The sequence below is a fragment of the Ciconia boyciana genome, chromosome 8 (genome assembly GCF_034638445.1).
Source record: "Ciconia boyciana chromosome 8, ASM3463844v1, whole genome shotgun sequence".
In the NCBI taxonomy this organism is placed as follows: Eukaryota; Metazoa; Chordata; class Aves; order Ciconiiformes; family Ciconiidae; genus Ciconia; species Ciconia boyciana.
In genome coordinates, this window is record NC_132941.1 from 52585522 (window position 1) to 52612558 (window position 27037).

At 51.3% G+C, this 27037-nt stretch overlaps 2 protein-coding genes across 2 annotated transcripts in view; one reads left to right on the top strand and one right to left on the bottom strand.

Annotated features, from left to right (window-relative positions):
- NT5C2 (5'-nucleotidase, cytosolic II) overlaps positions 1-12995 on the bottom strand; it is a 63056-nt gene extending 50061 nt beyond the window's left edge. The window contains exon 1 of the mRNA XM_072870223.1: positions 12925-12995. The gene's annotated coding sequence lies outside the window, so the exon portion shown is untranslated. The remainder of the gene's footprint in view (positions 1-12924) is intronic.
- Positions 12996-18856: 5861 nt separating this feature from the next.
- INA (internexin neuronal intermediate filament protein alpha) lies at positions 18857-25656 on the top strand. The gene is made up of 3 exons (XM_072871470.1): positions 18857-19822; positions 23505-23629; positions 24222-25656. Exons 1-3 carry the CDS (start codon positions 18857-18859, stop codon positions 24493-24495), a joined length of 1365 nt encoding a protein of 454 aa, XP_072727571.1. The 3' UTR covers positions 24496-25656.
- Positions 25657-27037: the final 1381 nt, after the last annotated feature.

The following is a 27037-nucleotide window of genomic DNA, read 5'->3' on the forward strand; positions in this document are numbered from 1 at the left end:
AGCTCCAGTAATAATCCAGGACCCAAATGCATTAGACACAGTAAAAACGACAGACAGATAAATTTGGAGTTCCTTTGGGTGACCATCCATTTCTATCAAAGGAGTTCTATTCATTCAGGAACTCCAAGGAGCACTAGTTATTTAAAATATTTTAAGCATTATTTAATTATCATTGATTTTATGGATGGTTAGAAAGGAATTTGGAAAACTATGAAATCCACAGTGCAACTCTGTGAGGAGCAAACCTCAAATCTGACCCTCTCTGAGTACCATGAGACCATCCATTCTCCTCATTTGTCTCTGAGTTTACTGCCTTGAAACGGGAACCACACATTCTCTAGTGAGCTCATTAGCATATTTTCTAGCTTCCATATAGCGCGTGCTTCTCAATATTTCCTGCAGAATTAGCATTTTAGTTAAGTCATTTCCAACATACTGCTTCTTACAGAAACAGTTTGTTAGAGGTAACACTAGTTCTCCACTTCTCTAAGTCTAGTGTGCCCCGTATCGTCCCACCGCTAGAAAAAAAGGACCATACTTAAGGAATGTGAGACTTGATCCAGAAAAGCAAGAGCTATGCCACAGAGAAGAATCAGCGAACATGAGCTCTCAAATAAATGCTGCAACTGCAGGTCAAATATCATCCTTGGATGTACAAGGCTACCAAGCAGGACTCCATGTGCCTATCTGTCACTGCTACAAACAGTGCTGGAAAACTGTCTTCAGCCAGCTGTCCCCATTCAAGAATGATACTGATTATACTGAGGAAGGAAAAAAGCTGTGAAAGAGAGTAAGGCTGAAGTGGAAGATTGCCAATTTAGGGAGCGGCTCTGCAGGTGATTTGAAAATAGTCTAGAAGTATTTACACACAGGAAAGCAGTGTGACTGTGGAGGGCTCTCAGTTTAGCAATGACAGAAAAAGCCCATGACTGGAAATTAAATAAGTCCACACAAAAAATATTAGCAGAGAGGACAACTAATTATGAAACAACTTAATAAATTTCTGGAGTAGTTTTTCCACTGTCAGAGGGGTCTAAATGAAGGGGACAGGGGTGATGTTTAAGTCAGTCTTTTTTCACAGAGTCAAGAATTTATGCAGAAAAGTCAAACAGCCTGAGCTACCCAGCAGGTCAGTCAAACTGAGTATCATGCCTCAGGTGACTTTTCCTCACCTTATAAATCAATGTATTAGTGAATAAGAGGCTGAGGCACAAGCAATATTGGAAAGAGACCTCCAGAGAGAGGTTTCACCTGGAGAGAAGGTGAACGGACAAACAAAGGCTCTTCTGAGCCAACACCAGCAGGAACTGTGCACCCTAACGGCCCTGGGAAACTCGCTTCCTTGGGAAGAGGTCTTCAGCAGCCTGCAGCAACCTCTGCTGCAGAGGTTCCCAAACTGCTGTCCAACTGAGCGCTTGCCAATAGCAAGCATGGACCTGGCTAAGAAGATGTTGTTCTCACCGCTTTTTGTTTCCAGCTGTTAAATTCCAGGAAGAAATCCATAAGATAATTCAAATATTTTACTCACACTCTTTTCCCGTAAGCAATTGCTCTGCTTGCACAGGGTCTCGAAAGATTAAAAACTAGAGACGAATTTGATCCCTCTGCTGCAATACAGTCTACCCTAAAGAAAATATTTAAGAGTTCCTATGTATTCGCTTTAGCTGCAAACCAGGAGGTAAGCTTTGATGCAAATGCCCACCACAACAGGAATTCAATGTTTGACTGATATCTGCAAATACTAATATAATTCCTAAAAAGATGAAGCATGACAGCATGCTAGCCAAGCTGCACGTTAACATAAACAGCATGAAAGGCAGAAATGTCAGCATGGAAGTGAACACACTGAATTCTGCAAATCAGAAAGGAAAATCAAGATAAACTTTTCTATGTTCTATATAAGAACAATCCGAAGCATCTTTAGCAACAAATAAACCTAATGGCAAAGAATTAACACATATAACCCTTGGCTACTCAGCAGCCAGAGCATTGCTCCCCCTTCTCAAAGGAGACTGCCGGTTTCTTCTGACCCCTTCAGCTTGTTACTTCTAAGTGACACTCTTGGTGTTCAAACCTGTGTGAGGATCTATTACCAGCTCAAGACAGCTGAACACCTCTGTGTGAGTTACAGTTCCCGAAGAGAGAGAACAAGATGAGACATGCCACCCCCGGAGAGAGAACTGGAAAGCCATCCTTCCACATACCGATTTCAAACCAAGGAACAACTGCCACTCTAACCTGCTATTAAGGATTATACAACAGTAGCTCTTTTGGCAGCAGATCACAGTGTTTCAAAACAATGACACTTTTCATTAGATTCCACTGTGTTTCAGGAAGCAAATACAGACTTAATGGGCCTTTCCTGAAGCGCAATAGCAACTGACAAAGTATTTGCGATGCACAACTCCCATCAGTAGCACAGTCATTCTGAAAGCATGCAACTGGGTCAGCCTGGATAACGCAAACAGCCAAAAGTCCTCTTTATCTTCTAAACACTGAAGGTGAGGGAGGACATTTTTATTGGCTTTCCTTACTGACTGTGCTTACTGGTAAAAAACCCTCTTGTCTCTGAAGATCATGGTCCCTGCTTCATTAATATTTTATAGAAAAAGCAAAGATACTGAAAGCTTATTCTGGCTTTTTTCTAATCTTTGAAAGTAAAAGGAAGAATAAGGATTATTTTTTTAAACACACTTGAACCCTCTTCCATGCTGGATGGGCCCTCTCTACACATTTATGGGCTATATAAACAGACATGACAGCTGAACCACCTCCGCAGGCTGGAAACATGACTTCACATCCCCCTCCAGCCCTGGCTGAAAGTGGTCCCTGCTCAGCCCAGGTGCAGATAGCCAGCTGGCTAGTCAGCGTGAGTCCCAGGGCTCTGGATACAACACTTGCCAAGGGACGTGCTGCTGACTAAAGAACCTGGGATACTTGAACTGGGGAACACTGGCTCCTCCTTCATAAAAAAAGTTACTGAAAGTAAACACTGAGATCAACAGCTGAAGACGATCCCGTAATTCTGAGAGCTGCTCTGTCAAAAACAATGATAACTTTTTTTTTCCTGCTAAGTTTTCTTTCCCAGCCGCACTCTCTTCTCCTCCCACCTTCTTTAAGGAAAAACCTTACCAAATGCTCATATACTAACTTGGTCTCTCTTCCTTTTGAGATCTTACCCACCAGTAACAGGCAGATCATTGACAAATAAACCCATCTTTCCAAAAGAAGAAGGATGAGCTGAGGACTATGGAACTAAGCCAGACACAGGAGAGAAAGCCTTAATACCCAGCAAGGCCACAGACTTCATATGCAAAACTTGGCCAGTTTTCAACTTACTGTTTGTCCACAAAACACAAACAAGATAAAATAATGATACTCCTCAGCTATAAAGGGCACTGTGAAGATAAATACAGAAATCACTTAGTAAAGAAGATCTTGATTCTCAGTTATCCTAACATACAGGGCTCCAGAAGCATACGAGCCTACTACAGATTTCAGGGGCTTCCTACTTTCCTCCTTAATAATGGTTACCCATCTCTCTTCCAAGAAGTCTTCCCTGAGGCTGCTATAGCCTTTCAGGTGAGAGCAGCAAGAGTCTTTTGCATCCAGGCTCAGCTCATCAAATTCACCCCTGGGCTGGCTCTAACACTCTCCTGAAATGCTCACAAAGGCCAGAAGTACAACTCCCTCCTTCCCCATGTTCCTCCTAGTTCAGCAACCACAGGTACCCCTCACCTGAGCCACACAGAGATCCTCTTTCTCCCTCAGCCAGAGGCTGGACATGTACTTATCACTCATCATGGAGACCAGAAAGGTGTGTACTCAAAACCTTTCCTGCACTCTGTTCTTAGCAAGCAGTCCCACCCAGCAGCTCCTTGCCGATGAGAAGCAAGCTACACAGACCTACCAACTGAGCAAGCACAAAGATGAGAAAACAGGGAATGTGAAGCCTGTAGGTGTTTTGAAGTGCTCTTACAGTGTGAAGCTCCGCTCTGCATACAGAGCACAATTCATTTCTTTTCTGACCTGTTTTTTTAATCAGAGGCAAACATAGCAATTATAGTCTGCCTGATGACAAATTAAATTACAAGTCTGTCCTTAGGGCACAATAGTGTCCCCACCTAGGTGTTATCAGGCCCCAAATCTCATTTAATCTTGACAGATGTGTAGTACCAAGCCACCACTGCAGGAAACTCTACAAGTAAATTAATTTTACGAATACTTTCTCTGCAGTATTCCCATGCTCTTCCAAAAGACTGCTAATTCATACAGCATTTCTTAGGCAACCTACGTAACTTAATTAATCAGTAAAATAACTGAACATCTATGATGACTTTGAGCTTTTGCTAAGTCTCTGGCTTCTCTTTGATAACCTAACTGTCTCAGCTTTATCAAGTGATACCAAAGGCCTACATTATACTGTTTTCCAACTGTATCAGCTTTTTTTCTTCAGAAACTTCTTACTACCCCGTCCAAGCAAAACCCAAACCACCAAGTTCATTTGAAGAAAATAAAGTCATCTTTCCATGGTGCCCCTGTTTTTTAATAGGTTAAATCAATCCTGCTGACATAGGAGACTGTTCCCTGGCAGGAGCTGAAGAAGACACACACAGTGCTCTCTCTGTACTTGTCTCAGCATACACAGTGCTCAGAGGGAACACAGATGAAGTGACAGACCTACTCCATCAGCTGTGACCTGGAAGAAACCTGTCAGCCTGAAGGGTGAGAGAACATTAACAAACAACTAAGAAGGCATCGTCAGCAGGTCCCTGTTATCCCAAAACCAGAGCCGAGAGCTCCTGACGCTGAACCTTCCCTCTGGCCGGGACTCCTCTCTCTTCAGGGAACCTCAAGTATCTCGTCAGTGTAGACGTGAAGATTTGTTCAACAGCACGGTCTTGTGCTCCTGCTGTGGGTGAGCAAACAGCTTGAATCCCCTGGGTTCTGAGATGCCTTTAAAAAATGTTTGTCCCAAGCAGAATAGTATGATAGCCCTGATTCACTGAGAAGGACTTCTTTTTCAGCATGTTACCTGACATACTGTAGCTGCTAAAAACCAAGCTAACTACGCACCCAGCCAGCACAAAGCCTCCTGTGCAGCCACAGAAATGCCTCCTTCTAACTGCTTTCAAAACACCAATTGAAAAGAATCCCAGCCTGGCTCTAAGCGTCACAACACAGGAAGACAGTTCTCTACATATCCTAATCTCTCTAATATTTGTTCTTGACCCCACCAGCACACATCGATTTGTGAGGACTGAAAGTGCTTTTTATTACTGCCTTTGTTAATATCTACTCACTAGATATTCTGTGAAGAAATCTGAGTGAAGAAAAATGAGTGGCAGCTGAGTAAAACATTGTTAGTTTTTCATCATCCGTTCCCTCCTGATTGCTCAAGTCTAGCAAGCAGAGGTTTTTGGCCTTGGTTCATAAAACTTGCCAGTGCAATATTGCAAGAGAAGTTACAATACATGTAAAACAAGAGGTTAAGAACCTACCTAATCTATCATCACATGAAAAAAAAAATAGGAAAGGTTAGATTACAAATGTGTTTTTAACAAACTCTTAGAAAGGCCACAGTGTTATTTCCCTGGATCAGAAATGACAGAAGTCCCCAAATTACTGAAGGCTACAGGTGGATATTTCATCTCAGATCACAGCAAGTAAAGCTCTTTCCAATTTGTATAAAACTTGCTCATAAAATACCACACACATCTGCTGATGATTCCAGCACCGACATTTTTTAACATACTCACTCTCTATAAAATCATCCCGTTTCAACACCACTATAAGGAGGATACTAATAAATGCCAGAACATGTGTGAGACATTTCTGCTCAGGATGTCTGCAGTCACCAAGTGGTTAATGGTACAGGCAAGCTAATACCTTCTAGAGGCTAAATTCATATCATTAGCTAAAAAGGACTTAGCAGATCATCATCTGGTATGCCAGTCACTGCTTAGCAGCGACACTTTTGGGCAGAGCAAGTATTGTGAAGAATAAAGAAGAGGGGGTTTGTGTCTACTTACTTGAACCACTTACAGCTTTAGGTAGCAAATGCTCATTTTTATCATTTTTCCCTAGCAGAGTTCTATCCAGCCCTGTCAGCTGCAGCCCTGCTTTTGATTACAGGTAGAAAAGATCTGCTGACCACTTCTCCCTTCAGAGAGACCCTGTTCACGTGTTTGTACTTCCCTTTAGGCAATGTTTTATTTTCCTTTTTTTAACAAAGGAAAGCGATGTGGAAATGCAGCATCCCGAAACACCGAAAGACTCAAAACAGTCACTGCCTTGCTGACCTGCCCTTAAACATCACTGGTGCACTGACTGATGCTTGCAACATGAAGCAGAAAATGAAATCTGACTCCTGCCTCAGTTTCCAGACAGCAGAACTAACAGATGATTTACCAGTCTGGCTTGCTTCTATGTTAAATTCCTCTTTCCAGCTTCACTCAGCTACTTGTATTCAATGACAGGAAAGCTACAGCAACTGAACTGGAAGAGCAGCTTCCAGGGTCAGCTTCAAGCTAACTGGTGCTCAGAGCACCTGCAATTTATGTTCAACTGATAAGTTTTTCTTTAGGGAATGAACTCATCCCGACCTAAAAGCACACACAGAGAATAATATTATAAAAGTGGAACTGAACAAGCAATGAAAAAGAAACAACTATGCAGCTATTATGGGTATCTGTTCTTAAAAGGTCTCAGTGAATACTACATAGGATGTCAGAGAGGACATGACTGAACCAGGACACTCGGGACCAAATCTTGCAGCCCTTTCTTGTGACTTCAAAGGCCACATATGTCTTTGCATAGTCTTGAAATGGAATTGCTTTGTAATATCCCAAAAGGTGACTTGAGAAGATCAGAAAGCAACATTTGAAATGCCTCCCCCCCCGGCCCAAAGGAGGAGATTAACATGTTGGCAAACGTATTTCAGATGGAGATGGAGAAAGCAAGGGAAATCAACATCTAAAAAGATTATTTATTATTAATTGCAACTGGTTCTATTTATTGACTTCCAAAGTTACCTAAGCAGCCTACCTTTTACTAGCACTTACTCTTAGATGTTATTATTGGTAATTGCTGTGTTATGATTACAAAGCACTGGCATAAATCTCACTGAGCACCTCTTTGAGTTTCTGAGGGCAGAACATTCACATGCTCTTTTCTGACCCCATGTTCCTAATTATTCGCCGTGCATGCCTATCTGCAACTCATCACCAACTGAATCAACCCAAACAGCTGAATTCAGCTGGTCTAGAGATTTTGGTATGCTTTACGCTAAACCATCGGTCTTCCATCCTTCAAATTTACCTTCCTTTCTAGGTTACTTTAGAAGCCAACTAGAAAGTTTCTCTTCTTATATGCCACGGCCAGATGCACTACATTTGATGCAAATGCCAAGAGGAGCACGGTCCAAGTAGTAAAGTATGAATTGATTCCCACCCACAGCTGCCATTCTCTGAAAGAGATAAGGAATACTGATTTTGGCAGCACTGCCTGAACAGCTAAAGGCTTCCTCCTTGAACCCAGCATACACAGCTGGGATGCAGCTGTTGCTACCACAGCAGTGCAGGCAGCAGCTGCAGCCAGGGGAAAGGCAGCAGCTCAGACAAGAAAGGGGCAACCCACCCAGAAGGTCCCACAATCCAGATCTGGCTACCACAACTGCCAAAGCTGGACCACCCCAGTTGGAAAGTATTTTGGAGAAGTGTACCTTCCTGGAGGGTTCAGCAAAAATTTGCTTCCTGAAAATCTAGCAAGAACATATCTTAAGTGTTTTATGTACCATGTCAATGTTAACAGGGAGAACTACAAGCCCTGGGTCAAAGCCAGCTAATCCAAAGGCCTGTTCTTAAGCAAACAGCGGAAAACCACTCTATTTCAGAGCCTCCCACAGAAACCTGTACAGGAAATCTCTGTTTTACCCTTTCCTCTGAACCAATTGTGCCAAGCAAGGTTAAATGACAATCTTGTAGTAAGCATATATGCAAAATAGTAAGTCTTTGTTTGAAAATATCTGGAAGGCAGCTGGGAGCTGTGAATACTCTGTAACTAAATTAAGCTAAGTTTGGACTGCATAATGACTTCAAGGAACCTTTGTTTTTAAATAAATCACTTGTGGTGAAAGGAGCCAGAATGGTAGTTTTGGAGACCGAAACTGTCGTCTTATTTACAGGATGGGTACAACACAAGCAGTACATTGTTCCCACACATCTGTTTCTACTAACTTACTTCACTTTGGAGCCACCTTCAAATCTGAAAAGAATCACATCTCCTTGGGCCTCCCTTTCTTCTTCCATCCACCTACAGAAGCTGTGCTCACACATCCTTTAATTTCAAAAGAGAAACCAACAGGTTGCTCACGTCCCAGCATCATTTCTACAGGTACCTCATTATTGTGACTCCTGCTCTCCGCATTTAATGGGCTCACACCTTTGCAGCATTTAAAGCAGTTGTAGCTGGTATGATGCACAGGGTAAGAACCCACTTGTTTTCTTGCTTACATGTTAAGAGAAGGTAGCATGCAGATAATCACAGTGGGGTTTCCAACCTTCCCAGTTTAGTCAGAACTTTATCTCTAATGAAACTACCAAAAAAGGTCTGGCTGTGCTGCTAAATCCCACAGCAGGTATTCATGCCCAGAGGATGATAAGCTAAGGCCACCAGCAAGCAACAAGTTTAGCCTCCACCATCCTGTACCAGACTTGAAAAAGTGATAGGACTGAGAGGGCTGGCACACAGTCGTTCTCTACTCCTACGTCTGGAGACCCAACTGTCCGGAAAGTAAGAGCAAATCTGCTTTTGACCTTATAGTAAGGTGCACACACTGTTACACACATTCAGGTAGTAGTAAGATTCGACACAGACTGCTGTGGGGTTTTTTAGGCTGAATTACTCAGGCTCCCTTCTTGATCTCATGCCGCCATATAAAAAATGCATTTCTCCTAATATGGTTTCATACAGGCAGGTCTCCCAAGCACCTTTTTAGCCCTGCAAACACATGCACGAGACTTAATGACTACCCTTATGCAGGCGGGTTTAGATTATCAATTGCTTACAGTGGCTACCTTAAATACCTACGCAATTTTTTCCAGATGTTGCTTAAGGCCTATTTACTGTACATTAAGTTCTATTTATTGTACATGCTGGATTCTCTCTGTGGTTGTGTTAAGAAAGCAGACTCACATTATGCATGTTGTCTATGTAGAGTACACAGTCCAAGGTTTTAGGAACCATTCCAGTTAAGGAGTCATAATGATTAAAAAGCAAAATACAGCTCATTGCTATGAGCATCATAACCATGACACATAATAATAATTTCTTTAGTAGCACAAACCAGACATTTTACAGTAGGAAATATTTATATGAATGTGCACTTTGGAAAGGCTCAAAGAATAAGACATGCTTCAGCACAGAACAGCCAACTTTTGAAGACACAGATCATGGCCATTTCAAATATCATTTCAAATGGTATTTGTGCTGCTGACACTATAAATAAAATTTTAAAAGTAGATGGAGTACAGACAATAAGTGAAGAATTCCCATGTGCTGACTTGGTAACATATCTCATCCCAAACACATCCCAAAGAGCGAGACAAGGCCTCCACTCCCAGGCACATTCTGTTCAGTTTTCTGTCCTATTATTCTCACTGCTAAAAAAGCCACAGCTGTTTTCTATCAGGACACCCAGCATTCGTGAGCCACCCCGAGGCAAGGACACGGCATAGAGCAGGCACTGTGAACTCATCCCAAGGTACAACACTCAGGCTGTCCTCCGCTAACATATAGCGCTGTCCTCAGTTTCCCTTGGGGTAGAGCCGAAGTGCCTTGCTCTCTTCATGGGTTTACGCTGGATGGCATACGAGTATTTCTTATCCTGAAGCGATTAGTTACTGAGGTGTTCTTTTAAAGGAGTGAAGACAAGGTACGGCCCTGCCAAACAGCGAGCCAGTTCCTATGACAACTTTCCCCTGCAGCCTGGCTGGAGACCATTAATCCACCTTCCCCAGGCCAAGCAGTGTCTACGTGGTAATGTTATTTGGGTCATTACAGACCTCTGTAGGATTTTCACCAGTGGCCAAGCAACGGCAGGTTGCATGGTACTGAACCATCCAGATCCCACAGCACTCCCTAATTTCAAATTCCTACAAAACCATGGGTTCACTGACTGCGACTGCATGACCCCGCTTTTGTCTCTTGCCCAGATTTTCAGGGCAGAGCTGCAGTCAGCACTTCTTCCTGCACCTCCTTGCGAGTCAGTATCTCTAATTGCTGTAGGATTCAAAGGTTGCAGATCATCTCAGTTTCTCCTGAAGCACTGCAAACCTACTCTGCAGCCCACCCGGGGCCATCCCCAGATAACAGCTCACACTGCAAGCTAACCACCCATCTATCAGTTTTTAACTGAAGCATTATTTTATTAAGCTGAACTGCAAATAACAGGTATGATGTGAGCAAATAAACCAATCTGCTTTTTCAATAAGCATCAGTTAAACATTGTATTTTAATAGCTTGCTTCCGTTTTACTTTAGACGCAAAAATAATATACTTGTATATTTTTAAAGGAAATAAAACACTCCTTTCAATGTTTCCCCAAAGAGTACAATACTGCAATGTTTACCAGTATAAACACCACACTAAGGTTTCTGTTTTTTCAAAAACAAACATTCTCCTGGAAGTTAAAAAAAAGTCTAGGATAAATATTTCTAGTGATTTTAGGAAGGGTCTATTAACTTTCAATTCAAGCTATACTAGGAATCAAACATGACAAGGAGTTACAATTCAAGGCAGATATTATTATTATTATTATTATTATTATTATTATTATTAATTGCCTACCAACTGGAAATTTGCCTAGGAAAATTTCAGCTTGCATCTGATTTTTGCTAGCGTATATCCTAGAAACAGCGTATAACACTAATGCTACCGATGCAAATATACTAACAGACTGTTAATTTCAAACCTCAGCTGAAAACATTTCTCCCATTCTTACAATTTTTCTCCCCATTTATCTCTGCAATTGTACTTAATTCAATGGAGCATTTTAAATGTAATTCGGTGGTGCGTTTTGCCATACAATTTGTTTGAATGACGCTATACAGAGTAAAGGTTGTATTGTACTATATAATGAAACTACGTCTATGCTTGAACAAACTCCAACTGCTGTTAATCAAACCAGCAAGTTCCTGAATGGTCTTTGGGACTCTGGGCTAATGGCAATAGATTATTTTAAATAGCAGCTCTACTCTAAAATATGTTTAGGTTGACACAGGCTGACAAGGACTGTGACAGACTTCCAGAGCTAAGCTGATCAGTTTGCAAGTAAAACACCAGGGTTTTTCCTCACTGCCAGAACTACAAATTCAGCACGTAAACTGAAGATCAAAACATAGTTTTGAGTTTTGTTTCTGGTTTTCAATAAAACCACATAGCACCTGAAAGGACCAGAATATCTTCAGGTTTTCGATTTATTCACTAGTGACAAAGAGGTATATGGATCAATACAATATATTTCAGTTGGTGGCAAGATGTTACTCTAAACTGATACAGGAGACCACTTGGATAGGTAAGATGGGGACATTTCTAAGTGACTACTTAGAAAGCATTTTGCAATCTTTGAGGTTCAAATGGTAAATCTTCCAGAGCTAAAAAAAAAAATCTTTTAAAACATAAGTGATTATGCCTTGGAAGGAATGTTCTCAACACCACGTCAGAGAGGATCCTTAGTATCCAGCTTGGCAGCCTTTAGAAACACTAGCAAGGGAATAAACTTGAGGGTTTCATAATCTCAGTGGTTCCAGGAATTTTTAAAACTGCCTGAGCTACAAGAAACAGTACTGCCCTATTAAGTCATCTCGTCTATCAGAAACCAATGTAGGTTCATTTCCGCTGTATATTTTGCAACATTATTTTTGGCACAAAAGGAAGGGTTAAAAAAAAAGCATAAGCAAAATACGAGCAAAGCAGTTTTGCGTTCTTTTTTTATTTATTTATTCGGTGCTTCGCTCCTGTCTTTAGGTTATCAGCTCAAGCCTGATACAGCGGGACTGCCAAGAGCAACTCAAACGAAACAGAGCAGTGACAATGAACCCTCGCCCTGACGCAAGGCTGTCCGGGAACCGTTCTGCCCAGCGCCGGCTTCAGGCTTCCCTCAGCGAAGAGGATCGCCACTACCGACCTCCCCAGCCGGGGTGGCGGCTACCCCGGGGGGGAGCTGCGAGCTGGAAGGTGCCGCCGGGACCCCTCCGGTCCACGTGGGACGGAAGGCGGAAACCAACACACCGGGCGCTGGCCCCGAACCTCAGAAAGACCTTCCCCAGGGCTCCTTCTCCTCACGCTGCCCCTCGGACGGCAGATGGGAGAGAGCGCTCCCGCGCCGGGGCGGCAGGCGCAGAGCCACCCTGCCCCAGGGAGGGGGCAGCTGCGGGGCGGGTCAGCTCGGGGCCCTGCCTGGGGGCGCGGCGGGGAGGAGAAGGGATCGGGGGTTCGCCCCGCCGGGGACGGCAGAAGGGGCCCGTACGGGATGGGCCGAGGTAACCTGGGGGCCGCCCTGCTTGGGACGGGACGGGATGGGAAGGGAAGGCAAGAGGGGCTCCCGGGGCACAGCGGCCGGGTAGGGGAGGGGGCCAGCCGAGCCCCGGGGAAGCGGCGGAGCCGGTGGGCGCTGCCTCTGAGGGGATCGCCTCACCGGCAGAAGGGGAAGTGCCGCCGGCAGGCAACCGGGCTCCACTCACTGCCCCTCCCCTCCTCAGCCCCGGCCGCGACGGCGGACCCCCCCTCTTCCCGGGGTGGGCGCCTGAGGGGAGCGAGGAGGGGGCGCTCCCCCGCCACCGCCCGTTCCCCCCAACGCTCCCCGCCACGCGCCCGGCGCGCGCACGCGCGCGCACTGCCCCCGCGCGCCCGGGCCGCTCTCACCTCCTGCCGCGCTCGGAAGAACTACCCCGCACAACTGCCGCAGCGCCCAGGCGGCTGCATTGCGCAGGCGCGCCCCGCGCCCCGCCCCTCCCGGCGGCAGGGACCGGGGAGAGTGTGCGAGCCCGGCGCTCAGCCGCAGAGCAGCGGCGGCAGGGAGCGGCGGCAATGTGCCAACCCGCGGAACAGCCGCACAGACCCTCCCCCTCGCCCCCCAACAGCCCCCCCAGGGCCTTGCATCGCTCCGGCCAAGATCTCTGGGGCTGCGCCCCCGGCCCTGCACCTCCCCTGGCCCGGCACCCCCCCGGCCCCGCACTCCTGGCCTCAGTGCCGGCGCACACCATGCTGGCTGAAGGAGCCAGAGCTTTGGTTAAAATAACGCAATTCATTATTGATTTTTGGGGAGTGCGTTTGCAGCGCGGGCTGGGGCGAGGGGAACCGGGGTGCACCCCATCCACTGTGGCAAGGGTGGCGAGGAGGTCCCGGGGAGCGGCTGCAGGTGGCACGGAGGGTGATGGCCTGGGGGCTTGGGGGACACTGGCCGTGGCAGCAGGAGGAGGGGGTCCTGCCTGCCCATCCCGAGCAAAGGTCTGCTGCCACCACCGAGCATGGGCCTGCACCCGTCACACCTGCTGGCATGGTGGTCCAGGCTGGAAAGGCTCAGGGGATGGTTATGCAGAGCAAACAATATCCAAAAATATCCATTCCCAGTTGTACCACACTGGGCCGGCAATGCCCCAAAAAGTGCTGGGCAAAAAAAACCTGCCCGGCAAAACAAGCCTCCCTTCTTCTGCCTGTTTTTCCTGACCCCGGAGGCCTGGAAAAGGCCACAGCCCCAGCGGGGTCCTGGCCACCTCGAGGTGGTCCCTGTCAGCGACAAGGGTGACAGCAGCTGTCCACCTGCCCCAGCTCACCCCAGGCCCACGTGGCTCTGCCAAACCACTGGCACCCATGTCCGGTCTCCATTCCCACGCCTCGGGTGGTGGCTGGAGGCTGGGAATGCCTCCCCTCCTCTGGCAGCGGCTTTTCCAGCCCCGCCGCTGCAGTGCTTCCTTTATCTCCCCAAGGACGCTTCCCTCAGCTTTCCCTATCGCCCTCTGCTCTGCTCCGGGCGATAAGGCGCTGCCACCACCCTCCACAGCGCAGGGACACACCGCTGGGCAGGGTTTTGCCGACTCGGGCACACTTGGCCCATTGTGGCTGTCTGGGCTCTGCGAGCCTTGCTCCATCGCCTTGCCAAGGGGAAGCACCCAACGGCACCAGCCTTCAACACGTGCTGTTAATTCTGGTTAAAGCAAAGCCCGTTTTTGGTGCAGAGCCCACGGCGGGGCGGCGTTACCCACCTGGGAAGCTCAGCCTGCATCTCCCAATGCCCTGGGACATCTCACGGCACCTGCGCTGGGCACCCAAGCGAGGGGTTTCACTTGGAGATGCATCTACCTGTATTTGGGAGCTCATTTCCATGCATCCCCATGGCAGGGCCCATCCTGGAGTGTGCGTCTGTCTGTATGTCTGTGTATCTGTGCATCTTTCCAACAGATAACCCCAGAAGATGCACTGAGGCCAACAGGGATGACTAAAAGTGCGAAATGGCTTTTCTATGAAGGAAGATTAAATAGACAGAAATCCTTCAGCCTAGGAAAGAGACTGAGGGGGGTAAGACAGAGGTCTGGAAAATCCTGCACAGGGAGGTGGATGGGAAGGAACTGCGTCCCAGCTCTTCCACTGTGTCCCTCAAGCCAGGGGCATGGAATGAAATTAGCTGGCAGCGACTCTGAAGCACAAACAAAGATGATGTTTTTTCATACAGCGCATTATCAAACTGTGGATTACAGAGCACGGTGGCATCCAGGACGTGAACTTGCACTGATTAGATAAGGGCCAGCAAACACAGGGATGTGACTGCTGCCCAGGGAGCCCCAGAGCCACAGACAGCCAGAACCAGAGAAGTTATACCAGGGAAGCATAAATCTGCCACAGTCAGAAACAAACTCCTGAGTTAGAGGGACCCAGTACAGCCGTTTTCCTATTTTTATTAGTGTTTTTGCATGTGTGCAATTCAGCAAATACATCCTTCTTTCTTATAAACATGTTTGTCACTTACATAGGTTTTCTCCCTGATTTTGTTGCCCTTACCCACAGGGGTCAGCCCGTCTGTGCTGTGGGAGATCTGGCCGCAGCCTCACAGGAGACACTTGGATCTGCCTTTTTCCCACCGCCAGGACGCATTTCCCTCTCACGCGGCCACTGCAGTGAAGCCGGGTGGCGAAACACCTACCCAGAGCATTAGTTTAATGGACTGTGCTGGAAACTGGCTGGAAGGTGTGTGTCCCATTGCTGTGTGTGCACAGCTCAGAGGATGGCTTTTTCCTCTGAATCACAAGCCCAGGCAGATTGCAGCTCGGGAGATAAATTGTTTAACGAGCCCCATCAGCAGGCGGCTGCTGTGCGAAGAGGATCACAGAGTTTTAAGGACTCCTCCTGCTATCTCACAGGCACTGATTTTTGAAGCAACTGGGAGGTGTGGAAAGGTCCTGGGCAACTAGGTTTCAGTAGTGCAATTCTTAGATAGGGGACTGTTTTTCTTTGTTTTTCTGCCTGTTTTCTGGCCTGATAAAGACCCCCCTGTGGCCACTTGTGTGTCCCCAATAGAGATCCATGTGTTACTGTGGCATCAAGGTTTCCTGAGGCTGAAAGCAGCCCAGGCACTGCCCTGGTTTCAGTTTGTGCCCACTTCCAGCTTGCCATCTCATTTTAGGTCTGACACGCTGGTGTTCAGCTTGTCTCCAGCCTCCAACCTTAGGATAGGATAGGATAGAATAGAATAGAATAGAATAGAATAGAAGTAATAGAATTTGGGGAATTTTGGGGATTTGGGTCTGGGTCTTTCAAGGACTTCCTTCCAGTCTGCCAGGACATGGCTCCTTCTCCAGGATGTGGCCACACTGCAGCTCTCCCTCTCACTGGGAGGGCTGTACGGGTTTGTTGGCCAAGTCAGCCCCCGACAGCTGGTCAGGGGTTCAAGGGGCTCACAAGGGAATTGCATTTGGGTGCCAACCACCTGGGATGGGGGTCCTGCTGCAGCTGCCTGGAAGACAGGAGCGCCCCCAGAACTGGCAGCTCATGCTGATTTGAATCCCAAGGTCTCGGCCACCCTTTGCTCCTCTGAAAGAAGCAGCCCTCCAGCGAGCTGGAGCCACATCCTTGTTCTGCAGGACAGCAGCGCTTACTATCATTTATTGACTCCAACTCCTTGTGCTCATTCAGCTACAAGGTCCCAGCAGTCACACCAGCAACGGGCTCAGGTCCCACCTGTTTCATGCAGTCTCCTTCCCTCTGTGTAGAAAGACTCCAGAACACCTCAACCCATTAGGAAGCAAAGGGATTCAATCCCATGGACATCAGCAGTCCCTGCAGAGACCCTTGCATTTCTTCTGCTGGAGGAGACTGTGACACTCCTAACTCCGCTGTTAGACTACATATGTATGGCAGTGCTAAAACAGCACAAGTCGGGAGGCCAGGATAGGCTGCACTCCACTTTTCCAAGAAAAAAGAGAACCACAACAGCCTTCACCATCAGTAATAAGCATCAGAGCAAAGTCATCAAAATGGTGCCACACACACAACTAAGCAGAGCTGGTAACTTCGCAGTTACTTGATCAGTTATTGCCAGTAGCAGAAACCTGACTTAGGATATTGTAGTGCAAAGCAATGGATGTTGAGGAAGTGGTAAAATGCACTTGCGTGTGAGGAGTATGTGAAAGACCTAAAGAAAACCCAGACCAAGGAGAGGATTTCTGCATCAGCAGTGTGAGCAGGCAGCCTGGGCCAGGTGTCACGCTCCAGGGCCAGGATGGCTGGCAGACCCCAGCGTGGGCTGAGGCTGTCTGCCTGGCCTGCTCTGCCACCGACAATCCAAGTGCTGTAGCCTCGCAGCCACTGACCTAAAATGGGCTTCAGGGAAACTGAATCCTTCCAAGAAAACTACCTGGGAGCAGATCTGAGTCCTGGAAAAACAGGGCACAAGCCAGGTCTCTCGCCCAAGTGTGTGCATAGCTCCTGTCTCTTTCCTTTGTCTCCACTGACAGACACTCCTCGTTCCTCCTATGCTCTATGGGACAGACGGACAGGACTAAGGTGGGGTATATACATGTGTGTTGATCCATCGCCAATCTCTGACTGCAGGCCTAGGACCAGCCTGCTCCGGCAGTGGGGCAGTGCTCCACCTTGGGCTGGGCTCACCTCACTCCCAAGTGAAAGGGATGTTTTCCCCATGGGGTTTCTGCCCCAGGCAGTGCCCTTCTAAGCATGGCTGCAGGGACGTGGGCTCCTGTGCCCTCCAGCCAGGGTTGCTGCCATGCTTGAAGGGCCTCCTCTGGAGCCAGTGTTATCATTAACTTCTGATCCCAAGGAGATGTGAATCCCAGCACCACCTCTCCCCATTTGGCTGGTCCCTTTGAAACAGTGACAGGTCTTTTGGAATTCACATCTCTCTCCAGTGCCAGCCCTGGCTTGCTCATCCTCCCCGCTCATCTGCTGGACCTCCCTCATGCTGTCCCCTGGTCACCTGTGAGGAGAAGCAGGGACAAGTGGAGCAGAGGAACTGGGCATCAGTGCAGAGCTCAGTGGCACAGAGATGTACAGCAGGAGGCAGGATCTGGTTGCACATTTCACCATGTTCCTCACACCTGGATCACAGTTATTTTAAGCTGTTTTTCCATTTCACAGCCACAGTTTGTGCTGCTGTTCCCAGAGACCAGTCGCTTCCCACTGGTCTCTTGGCAGGTCCTGTCATGGGATGCCATGTTCCTGGGCATGGTGCTTGGCCTGGAGGTGGGGTGTCTGTGTCCCCTCCCTGTCAGCTCTGCAGCCCTGAGTACTCCCAGCAAACCCCTGCCAGTGGGAAGGCCCAGCCCGCTTGTGTGGACAGGAGAGAAACTGAAGTGGTTCTTTCAGTTCCTGGCAAACAACCTGGAGGCAAAATCCTTCCCCATGTGTCCCCTGTGGTATGGCTGGACCGACGATGAGTCTCTGTCCTGGGCACCCCCTCCTCCAGGCACGTCCCCACCTCTGCACCCCCCCTGCACTCCAACCGCCTGCTGCCCCATCCTGTGGAGACCCCATGCTGCCGTAGGCACCCTGGTCCCCACCAGAGGAGAGGGGCTGGGACCAACCCCGTGGGACACCTTCACCCCAGGCACAGGCACACAGCACAGGTTCCCTTGAGCATCAGCGGGGACGGCTGGGGATACCCCAGCAGCAGTGGGGTGTGTGTGTCTGTGTCTGTGTGTGTCTGTGTGTGTGTGTGTGTCTGTGTGTCTGCCTGCCTCTTTGTCTCTCTGTGTGCCTGCCTGACTCTGTCTTTCCACCTGCCCATTTCCACCTGCTTCCTTCTGTTTCTGCCTCTCCTTGCCTGTGCATCTGCATGTGCATCTGCGTGTGTCTCTCTGCACGTCTGCTCGTCCCTTCGTCTGTCTGGCTCTGAGCATGTGTATGTGTGCACCTTACCGCGAATGTGCTCGTCCCTTTTCGCGTGCCTGTGCGTCCGTCTGTTTCTTTGTGTGTGTGTGACCTTGACCATCTCCCCGTGTATGTTTGCGCGCTCTTTCTGTGTCCCTGTGCGCCTGTCCGTCCATCCTTACACACATACATCCATCTGTCCCGCCCCGTGCCCGGCCCGCCGCCACAGCCCTTCAGCACCGCGGCGCACGGACAGCTCCCGCCGCCTCCTACCGCGGCGGCCCGGGGAGGCACCGCGCTCCGCACCGCTCCGCACCGCGCTCCGCACCGCATCGCGCTCCGCACCGCTCCGCTCCGCTCCGCGCCCCCTCCCCGCCGGAGCGCCCCGCCCCGCTCCGCACCGCACCGCGCCGCGCCCCGCCCCGCCGTACATAAGCGCCGCCGCCGCCGCCTTCGCCGGTCCTGCTCCGCCGCCATGAGCTACGGCGCGGAGCCGGCGGCGCTGGCCGCCTCCTACCGCCACCTCTTCGCGGAGGCGCCGCGGCGCCCCGAGGGGGCGGCGGGCCGGCGGGCGCGCCCGGGCGCGGAGCCGGGGCCGGGGCGGGAGCGCAGCGCCGAGCCGCGGCGGGCGCGGGCCAGCGAGAAGGAGCAGCTGCAGGGCCTCAACGAGCGCTTCGCCGGCTACATCGAGCGGGTGCGGGCGCTGGAGGAGCGGAACCGGGCGCTGGCGGCGGAGCTGGCGGCGCTGCGGCAGCGGTCGGCCGAGCCGCGCCGGCTGGGCCAGCTGCTGGGCGGGGAGCTGCGCGCCCTGCGCGCCCGCCTGGAGGAGGCGCACGGGGAGCGGGCGCAGGCGGCGCTGGAGCGGGCGCGCCTGGCCGAGGAGACGCAGCGGCTGCGGGCGCGCTGCGAGGAGGAGGCGCGGGGCCGCGCCGAGGCGGAGCAGGCGCTGCGCTCCCGGCAGCAGGCGGCCGAGGGGGCCGCCCGCGCCCGCGCCGACCTGGAGCGGCGGGCGGCGGCGCTGCGGGAGGAGCTGGCGGCGCTGCGCAGCGCCCACGCCGAGCAGCTGGCCCAGCTGGGCGCCGCGCTCCGCGCCGCCGCGCCCCCGGCCCCGGCCCCGGCCCCTGCCCCGGCCCCGGCCCCGGCGGGGCGGCCCGACCTGGCGGCGGCGCTGCGGGAGCTGCGCGCCCAGTACGAGGCGCTGGCGGCCCGCAACCTGCAGGCGGCCGAGGACTGGTACCGCGCCCGCTGCGCCCGCCTCCACGAGCGGGCGGCCCGCAGCCAGGAGGCCGTCCGCGCCAGCCGCCGGGAGGCCGGCGAGTGCCGCCGCCAGCTGCAGGCCCGCCTCGCGGAGATGGAGAGCCTGCGCGGCGCCCACCAGTCCCTGGAGAGGCAGCTGCAGGAGCTGGAGGAGCGGCACAGCGCCGAGGCCGCCGGCCTGCAGGTGAGCCGGGCGGCGCCGGGAACCGTCACCGAGCCCTCCCCGCGCAGGGTCCCCGGCACCGGGCAGCGCCGGGCAGCTCCGCCCCGGCGCCCGATACGGTGCGGCGCCGAGCATCCTCCTCCTCTCGTGCAGCCTGCCCCAGCACTCGGCACCTCCCATCCCAGCGAGCTCCCCCAGTCCTGTGTAGCATCGCCGGGCATCCGTATCCCACGCGATCCCCCCGGCGCTGTGCAGCACCGAGCACCTCCCCGCCATGCAGCCCCGGCACCTCCGACCCAGCACTCCCCCTCCCCTGGTCCTGTGCGGCGCTGAGCATCTCCACTGCATGCAAAATCCTGCAGCGCAGCTCCGTCCTCTGCAGCAGCCCCTCCCGCGGTATCGTGCAGCGCTGGACAGCCCGGCTCAATGCGGTGCCCCCCCGCACCGTGCAGCACCCGGCGCCCCCGCTGTCCCGTGCTGTGCTGCACTGCATGCAACACCCCCCTCCAGCCACCAGCACTGCAGCACCAACCCCCTCTGCCTTGTGCAGTGCCCACCCATGCAGGGGCAGTGCCCCCGCAGCCCTGCGCAGCGCCAGGCATCCCTGCAGCTTTCCTCCCCCCTGGCATAGGGCCTCTCTGCCCTGCACAGCAGGTCCTGCCCCACCGGGGCACTGCCTGCTGTTTTCACCCTTTATCCATAGGCAGAACCCCAGAGGGCAGGTTTTGGGGCGACAGGCAGGGCCAGGACACTCCCTCCCGCACCCACTTTCTGCAGGGGAAAAAGGTCTCCTTGCACAAGGCAGCGCTGTTTGGGACATTGCCCCATCCCTGCCCTGTCCCTTCAGGGTCAGCTCCAGAACTGCCCACATGTTCCCCATCATTGTGGGTGATTCCTCGAAGCCGCCAGCCTAGGCTTGGCCCCTTGCCCTGTGGCCTGCCTCTTGGCACCTACGCTGCAGAAATCGGAGCTCTGCAAACGTTAAGGCTGAATTTGCAGCCAGATCCCAGCATCTCTTATGTTGGTGGAAGGACTCACGTGGGGCGGACACTAAGTGCTCTGTCTCTCTCCTTCTATTACCGCAGTATTACCACATTTTCTTGCTACAGGGAAACGTTCATGATTTATAATAAAATAAATCCTGAGATTGTTCTATTACTTGGCTATTAAATGATCTGTGGTTTCTAAATGAAGCCGTTTCCTTCTAAATACTGAAACAACTGCCTTATGTCATACCTGAAGGACGTTTTTATTTCACACCCAAGTAATGCCTTGTCATTTTCAAGGCCAAATTTTGCCAGACTCTCCAGAATTTGTGACTGTAGCCCCAAGCTGCTTGCAATCTTCCTGAATAGTTGAGGTCTTCTTCAACAAATATTGTGGAAATAGGCAATATACAATATTTCCTGTAGTGGGTGAAAGGATTACAGACAGTAATCTTCTTAAATAGTCTTGATGCCATGTGAAAAGAGGGATTCCGGGAACAGCCTATCAATTGGGAAAAAGAAAAATAATGCAACTGGATTAAACAGCACCATAATTGAAATTGCTTTAGCGGCAGCACAGCAGCTTTTTCCTACATGACGGTCAGGATCTGCTTTAAGCGTGGTAATACTTAGGAGTCTTTTGGACAATGTACATGTGTAGCAGCTAAATAATTTCCCTGGCTGCAAGCAATGGAAAAGGATGGAAGTCTATCTTAAAAGAGAATATTATTGTTTGAGGTTTTAAAAAGTTCCTATCGACTGCTAAAGCAGGGACGTGTCTTTATATTTGTAGGCCATACAGTCAAATCTGAAGCAATATGTGAGAGCTTTCCGTTAGGGGAAAGGCTTGCAATGGTGCGGGGAGGGAGTTTTATTCAACCAGCTGGTAGAGCTGGGGTGTGGAAGAGAGGTACAGACAGGGTAACGAGGATAACCCATTTTTAAAGAGCGTTTTGTTCATGCGAGCTGCAGGCAGAGGGAAGGGGGCTGTAGGCACGGAGAGTCAGAACAGCGAGTGGGGCTGTCCCGGGGTTAGGTCACCCCAAGTCCCTCCCTCCTTTCATGGCTTAGTGCAGCAGCAGTCTGGCTGCATTGGAGCAGAGATTTTAATCTGTACTGCAGTGGCATCCATGCACGTCCTGGAGCTTTTCAGTTGATGTCCCAATGGTCTCCTTGAACCCTTTCCCATTGCCCAGTCCCACCTCAGAGGCACAGCTCCATGCAGCTCTTTTGCTGCAGGAGATGGTCAGGGCAGCACAGGTCAAGGCACAGACCCCAAGGATGGCCCATACATGTCCGGCAAGGCAGGATATGTCCAGCTAACTTGACTGTGAGATGCCCCATACCATGCTCAGGATGAGCTGGCACTGCTTCTCTGAGGGTCTCGGCTCAGACTGGCCTTGTTGTGTCAGGCTCGCCGTAGCTCCCTGCTCCTTGGGCAGCTCCACATCTCATGGCTGTCTCTGCACTGTGCGCAAGGAAAGTTATGCAGGACACAAAGGAGGGGACAGGATGGGAATCAGGACAGGGACAAGATGGGGATGCGGCCAGGGAGAGGATGGGGATGAGATGGCAGAACAAAGCTTGTTCGCTGGAACAGAGGAGCTGGAAGCAATTGCAAAGGCCTGGCTGTGGGAGGGGGTGCAGAAGAGCAGATGTTGGCAGTGGCCATTGCAGGGCTTTGCAGGCAGGGTTGCACTGTCACTTAAATGCAAACTGCTTACTCATTCCCGCTCCAAATCACGATCCTCTGGTGGCACAGTGGGGCGGCTGGCAGTGGGAAACCATCTGATTGGGAAGATCCCTATAGGAGTGGGTTTCACTGCTTTCAGGCTGCTGCTTAGATACCTGGGTGCATGTGGGAGAAAACCAGGGCTGCTTGTTTTCTGATAAAAAAAATAGAAAAAAAGATTAATCCCCTTTGTTAGCAGGAGATCTGGCCTCGGGCTCCTCCACATCACAGGTAGAACTGGATGTAGCAGCCATGGCAGGGCAAAGCTGATGGGAAGGATGCTAGAAGGATGTTGTCATCCAGCTGAGCACCCTGGCTCTCGCAGGGCAGGGTCCTAACTCTGTAACGCCCCCAAATCCCTGCTTTCAGAGCCCCCCAGCCTGGGGCTCCGAGGCATTTTCCAGTGAAGGTGTCAGCCTTCCCCTCCTGGAGCCAGCTCTTCCCTCCTGCCCCAGCAGCACCAGGTCTCCTTCCACCACTCTGGATGCACATCCCAACCCTTCCTAAGGCCCCAAATGCAGACTGCAGCCCTTCTCCAGGCAGCCACTCCAGCCGTGGGCTGCTGCAGTGCTGGATGCTCTCACTTGTCCTGCTGAGCACCCGCCCCTGCTTTGAGGATGTTTAAGCCCAAAACTTCCCTTCCATCTGCAGCAGCCTGCTTGTCCCTCACAGGAGTGGGCGCTCCACCACTGCATGCTGTTTGTCCCTCCATCTCATAGACCCTGCTGCAGATGGGAAACTATATAAATCCATCAATGTTCAAAGCCTTCCGCCTCCACACACGCTTGCAATCCATGTCTGGTGCTCTGCCAGCTTCTCCATGCCTATTAGCGTGAGATTTCATGATCCCAAGCTCCTGGTGGGATGTGCCATCGTGGACCAACTGCCCATTGCAGCTTCCCTGTCTCCGCAACGGGCAGAGCAGAAAACCCACAGGAGAGGTCCCCACTCCAAAACACGTCCCTGAGTACCCTTGCCTTTGCAGGATACCATCGGGCAGCTGGAGGACGACCTGCGAAACACCAGAAACGAGATGGCTCGGCACTTGAGGGAGTACCAAGACCTGCTTAACGTCAAGATGGCACTTGATATCGAGATAGCTGCCTACAGGTAAGGCTGCTCTGACCCTGCTCCGCCCAGATGCCTCCCAACCCGAACCCCGAACCCTGCCAGGTTGGGGTATTTTCAAGGGCCCAGAAAATATCTGGGTACACACTCAAGGAGTAACACCATTGTGTTGCTCATCTCCCCTGCCCAGACCTGCTGTGCTCCTGCCCGGGGAGCAGCCATGGCTCCGTGTCATCCCTTGATCTAGCAGCTGTGAGCTGCGTCCCCCAGCCGTCCCAGAAGCGGTGGTTTTTAATGGGGACATTCAGGGTTGGAAACTTGGAAAGTCGAAGTAGATGCAAAAGGTAGAGTCCCTGTGGTTCAGGATTTGATTTTCCTGGGGTTCCTGGAGGGAGAGGAAGGAGCTGGTCTCCTGTACCCCATATTGCAAGTGCTCCAAAAATGATTGACCAAAGCATATAATTTTGAACCAGTTTCATGGTGCAGTGTGACCTGAGCCGGTGTCCACTGCAGGCTGGGGTGATGGCCTGGAGCACTCGGACTTGCTCGCAGGTCACAGCACGCCCTCAGGTTTTGCAGGTGTTTCGCATGAGAAGTCCCCAGACTAACCTCTTTCCTTGCGATGTCCTTGCAGGAAGCTGCTGGAGGGAGAGGAGACCCTCTTCAGCACGGGAAGCGTCGGCCTTTCAGCGCTCAATACCCTCCCCAATCCCACTTACTCCTTCCAGCCCAGAGGCTTTAGTTCCGCTACTCTGTCCTTCAAGGAGGAGGAGCAAGGAGAGGTTATTAAAGTGATCTCTAAAATATCATCCAGCAGGGCTGAGATGATTGAGGGGACCATAACCTCTGCCAAGAAGAGAGGGAGATTAAACCTGCATGAAGGAATCGTTGCAAATGCAAAAATGTAACTGTCAGGACCCCATCCGTTTTGCATTTGAGGGGGAACAGTCTCCACTCGGCCTTTAAATTGCCCCTGCGGGCATGAAGCCATGCTGGACTCACGGGAAGCCCCCCTTAGAAACACGTAACCCCCTGGGGACACCGACCCAGGGCCGGCTTCCTCGCGGGTCCTGCCATGTGGAGGCCGAGCTTGGCACATTGCTCCCTTTTAAATGGGGCGGAGGCACGGGCAGGTAGCTAGATGCATGTTGGTCGTTGTTGTGGTGGCACAGTGGACTCGTAGCACCCACCATTCCTTCCTCCCTCCTCCCACTGCCAGCGAGGGGGAGCCAGCTGGGACCGCTGCTCAAGCAGCTCTCTGGGGAGGGAGGATGAGGGAATCAACTCAACACGTTTGCTACAACTAGTTTCAAGGCTATAGACCTTCAACTACTATCCAAATCCACATATAGCTAAACTCTTCCCCACTCCTCAAGCCGTAGCTGTCCACTTTTAATCCCAGAAGCACAGAAATAGCCATACTGGACTGTAACCACATCTGACATCTGGTCTATGAGCCACTTATGTTTTAAACTATAAGGAATGTTCTTCTTTTTTTGTCCTGACAACTCTGGTTTTCGGCAGCGTTAGTCCAGCCAGGCACGTGGGGTTTGCTAGCAGTAGCCGTAGGGCAGGGAACCGGTGTATTGGAGGTGAAGGCACCACCATGCCGCGGGGCACAGCACCTCATCTGGTGTCACTGGCTCCGAAATGTCAGGGTCTGCAGGGCCCCTTGTTCAGCTGCACAGTTGTCACACGAAAACCCTGTGTTCACATTAGCGTCGTGCCCCAGCCAGTGCTGGGAAGCTGCAGGACTCCTGAACACCAGCCCGCAAAGCATCCTCGTCTCCGCTCTAACTGTTCCAACATGTGCCAAATTTGACATAGGATTTACAACCGTAGGTTTCCTTCAATGCCTTAAAATTGCCAGCAATCGCTTTTGCAAGAGCCGGAGACTCCGCATGTGCGTGTGTTGCGTGTCAGTGCCCTGGCAAGGTTATCATCACGAGACTTTACTGCCCTCGCGGTGGTGCCAGAGTAGTTCCTGGAACCAGCAAATTGTTTGCTCGCACTCTTTCCTCTTCTATTGTAAGGCACAAGTCAATAATTAAAAAGAAATAGTTACGTGGATCAAACCAAGCTGTTTTGTCTTCTTTGCTGCTGCTTCACCTCGGGAACACACTTCGGTGTCTAGCCCTCAGCCGCTCCGTCCCCAGCAGTCCCTCTGGTCCCCTGCAAAGAGCTTGGCGTTGGGGTGCCACTGCCAAACTCTGCTGCTGGGGCTGCAAGGCAAGGCTGGCCCCACCGATGGCAGTGGGGCATGTCTGGGTCTCACCCGCCAGTGCCTGTCGCAATGACCCTGCTTTGTAAGAGTTCATGGCCAGCTGGCCGAGGGAACAAGGTCTCCCATGGCCAAGTGCACCCTCATTTGCCCAGAAAATGGCATCTGAGGCTTTGATTTGCATCACACCCCTGACACCTTGGTCCCAAGATGCCTGCCATTTCTCCTCCACCCCACCTGCATGCTCAGGGGTTAAAAATAGCCTCTTTGTTTGCCTTTACAAGTGAAGATAAAGCCATTTACACAATAGCAGATGGAAGAAGTGAGGGTGCACCCACTTCTCAAGTAAACCCAGCAATCAATGGTGCCTGCAGAGCTGGTGTGACCAGCACTGGCTTATATCTGGATGATGCCCACTCTCTGCCCGAGGTGAGCCTTTAGAGGAGCACATGGGAGGACAGCAGGGCAGGGAAAGAGCACGGGCAGGCTTCCTGCTGGGTGTCCCTGCCAGCAGCACACTGTCCTTTTGCCTTCCCGTTCCTGCCTTGTCATGCCACATCATGGCAATCTACCCAAGAGCCCGAGGGACACAGTGTGATGGTCACAGGCTTCTCCACCAGCGCTGCAGGGCAGGAGCAGTACAGCCGCTTCCCTTGACCCTGCCACACCAATAACCTCGGGGACGATGCCCTGGCGAGGCCGCTCACCATGGGGTGATGCAGCCCCGGGGAGGGCAGCCCTGCAGGTGGGTGAAGCAAGGAGCACCTTTGGGAGGCAGGGGAGGGGGCTCAGGGCATGGCTGGGGCAGCGCATCCCACCAGCACCAGCAGCCCCCAGCAAAACTGTGCGGAGCAACTTGGGCTGCCCAGGCAGAGCTGGGGTGAGGGGAGCAGCACCTGCAGAGTTAAATCCAGAGCACTGGCACATAAAGCAAGGACCAACCTCCAAATATCTCCCAGCTCAGCTGTCAGTTCATAAATGCAAACACACAGCATTTCTCCCAAACCACAGGGGGAATAAAAGGCAGATGTGACTGTGCAGCTAATGTAATATATTCTGAACCTCAAATACCCTCCAGCGCTGCTTTCTTTCTGTCCCTTGAGTATAAGCAGCCTGACCTGTCCTTTATTCCCAGCACAAGCCTCCGTTGGGATTCCTGCTTGCTCAGCTGGCTGGATTCTAGCAACGAAGCTGGGAATTTTACTTTGGTGAGGAGGGGCTGCAGTCGT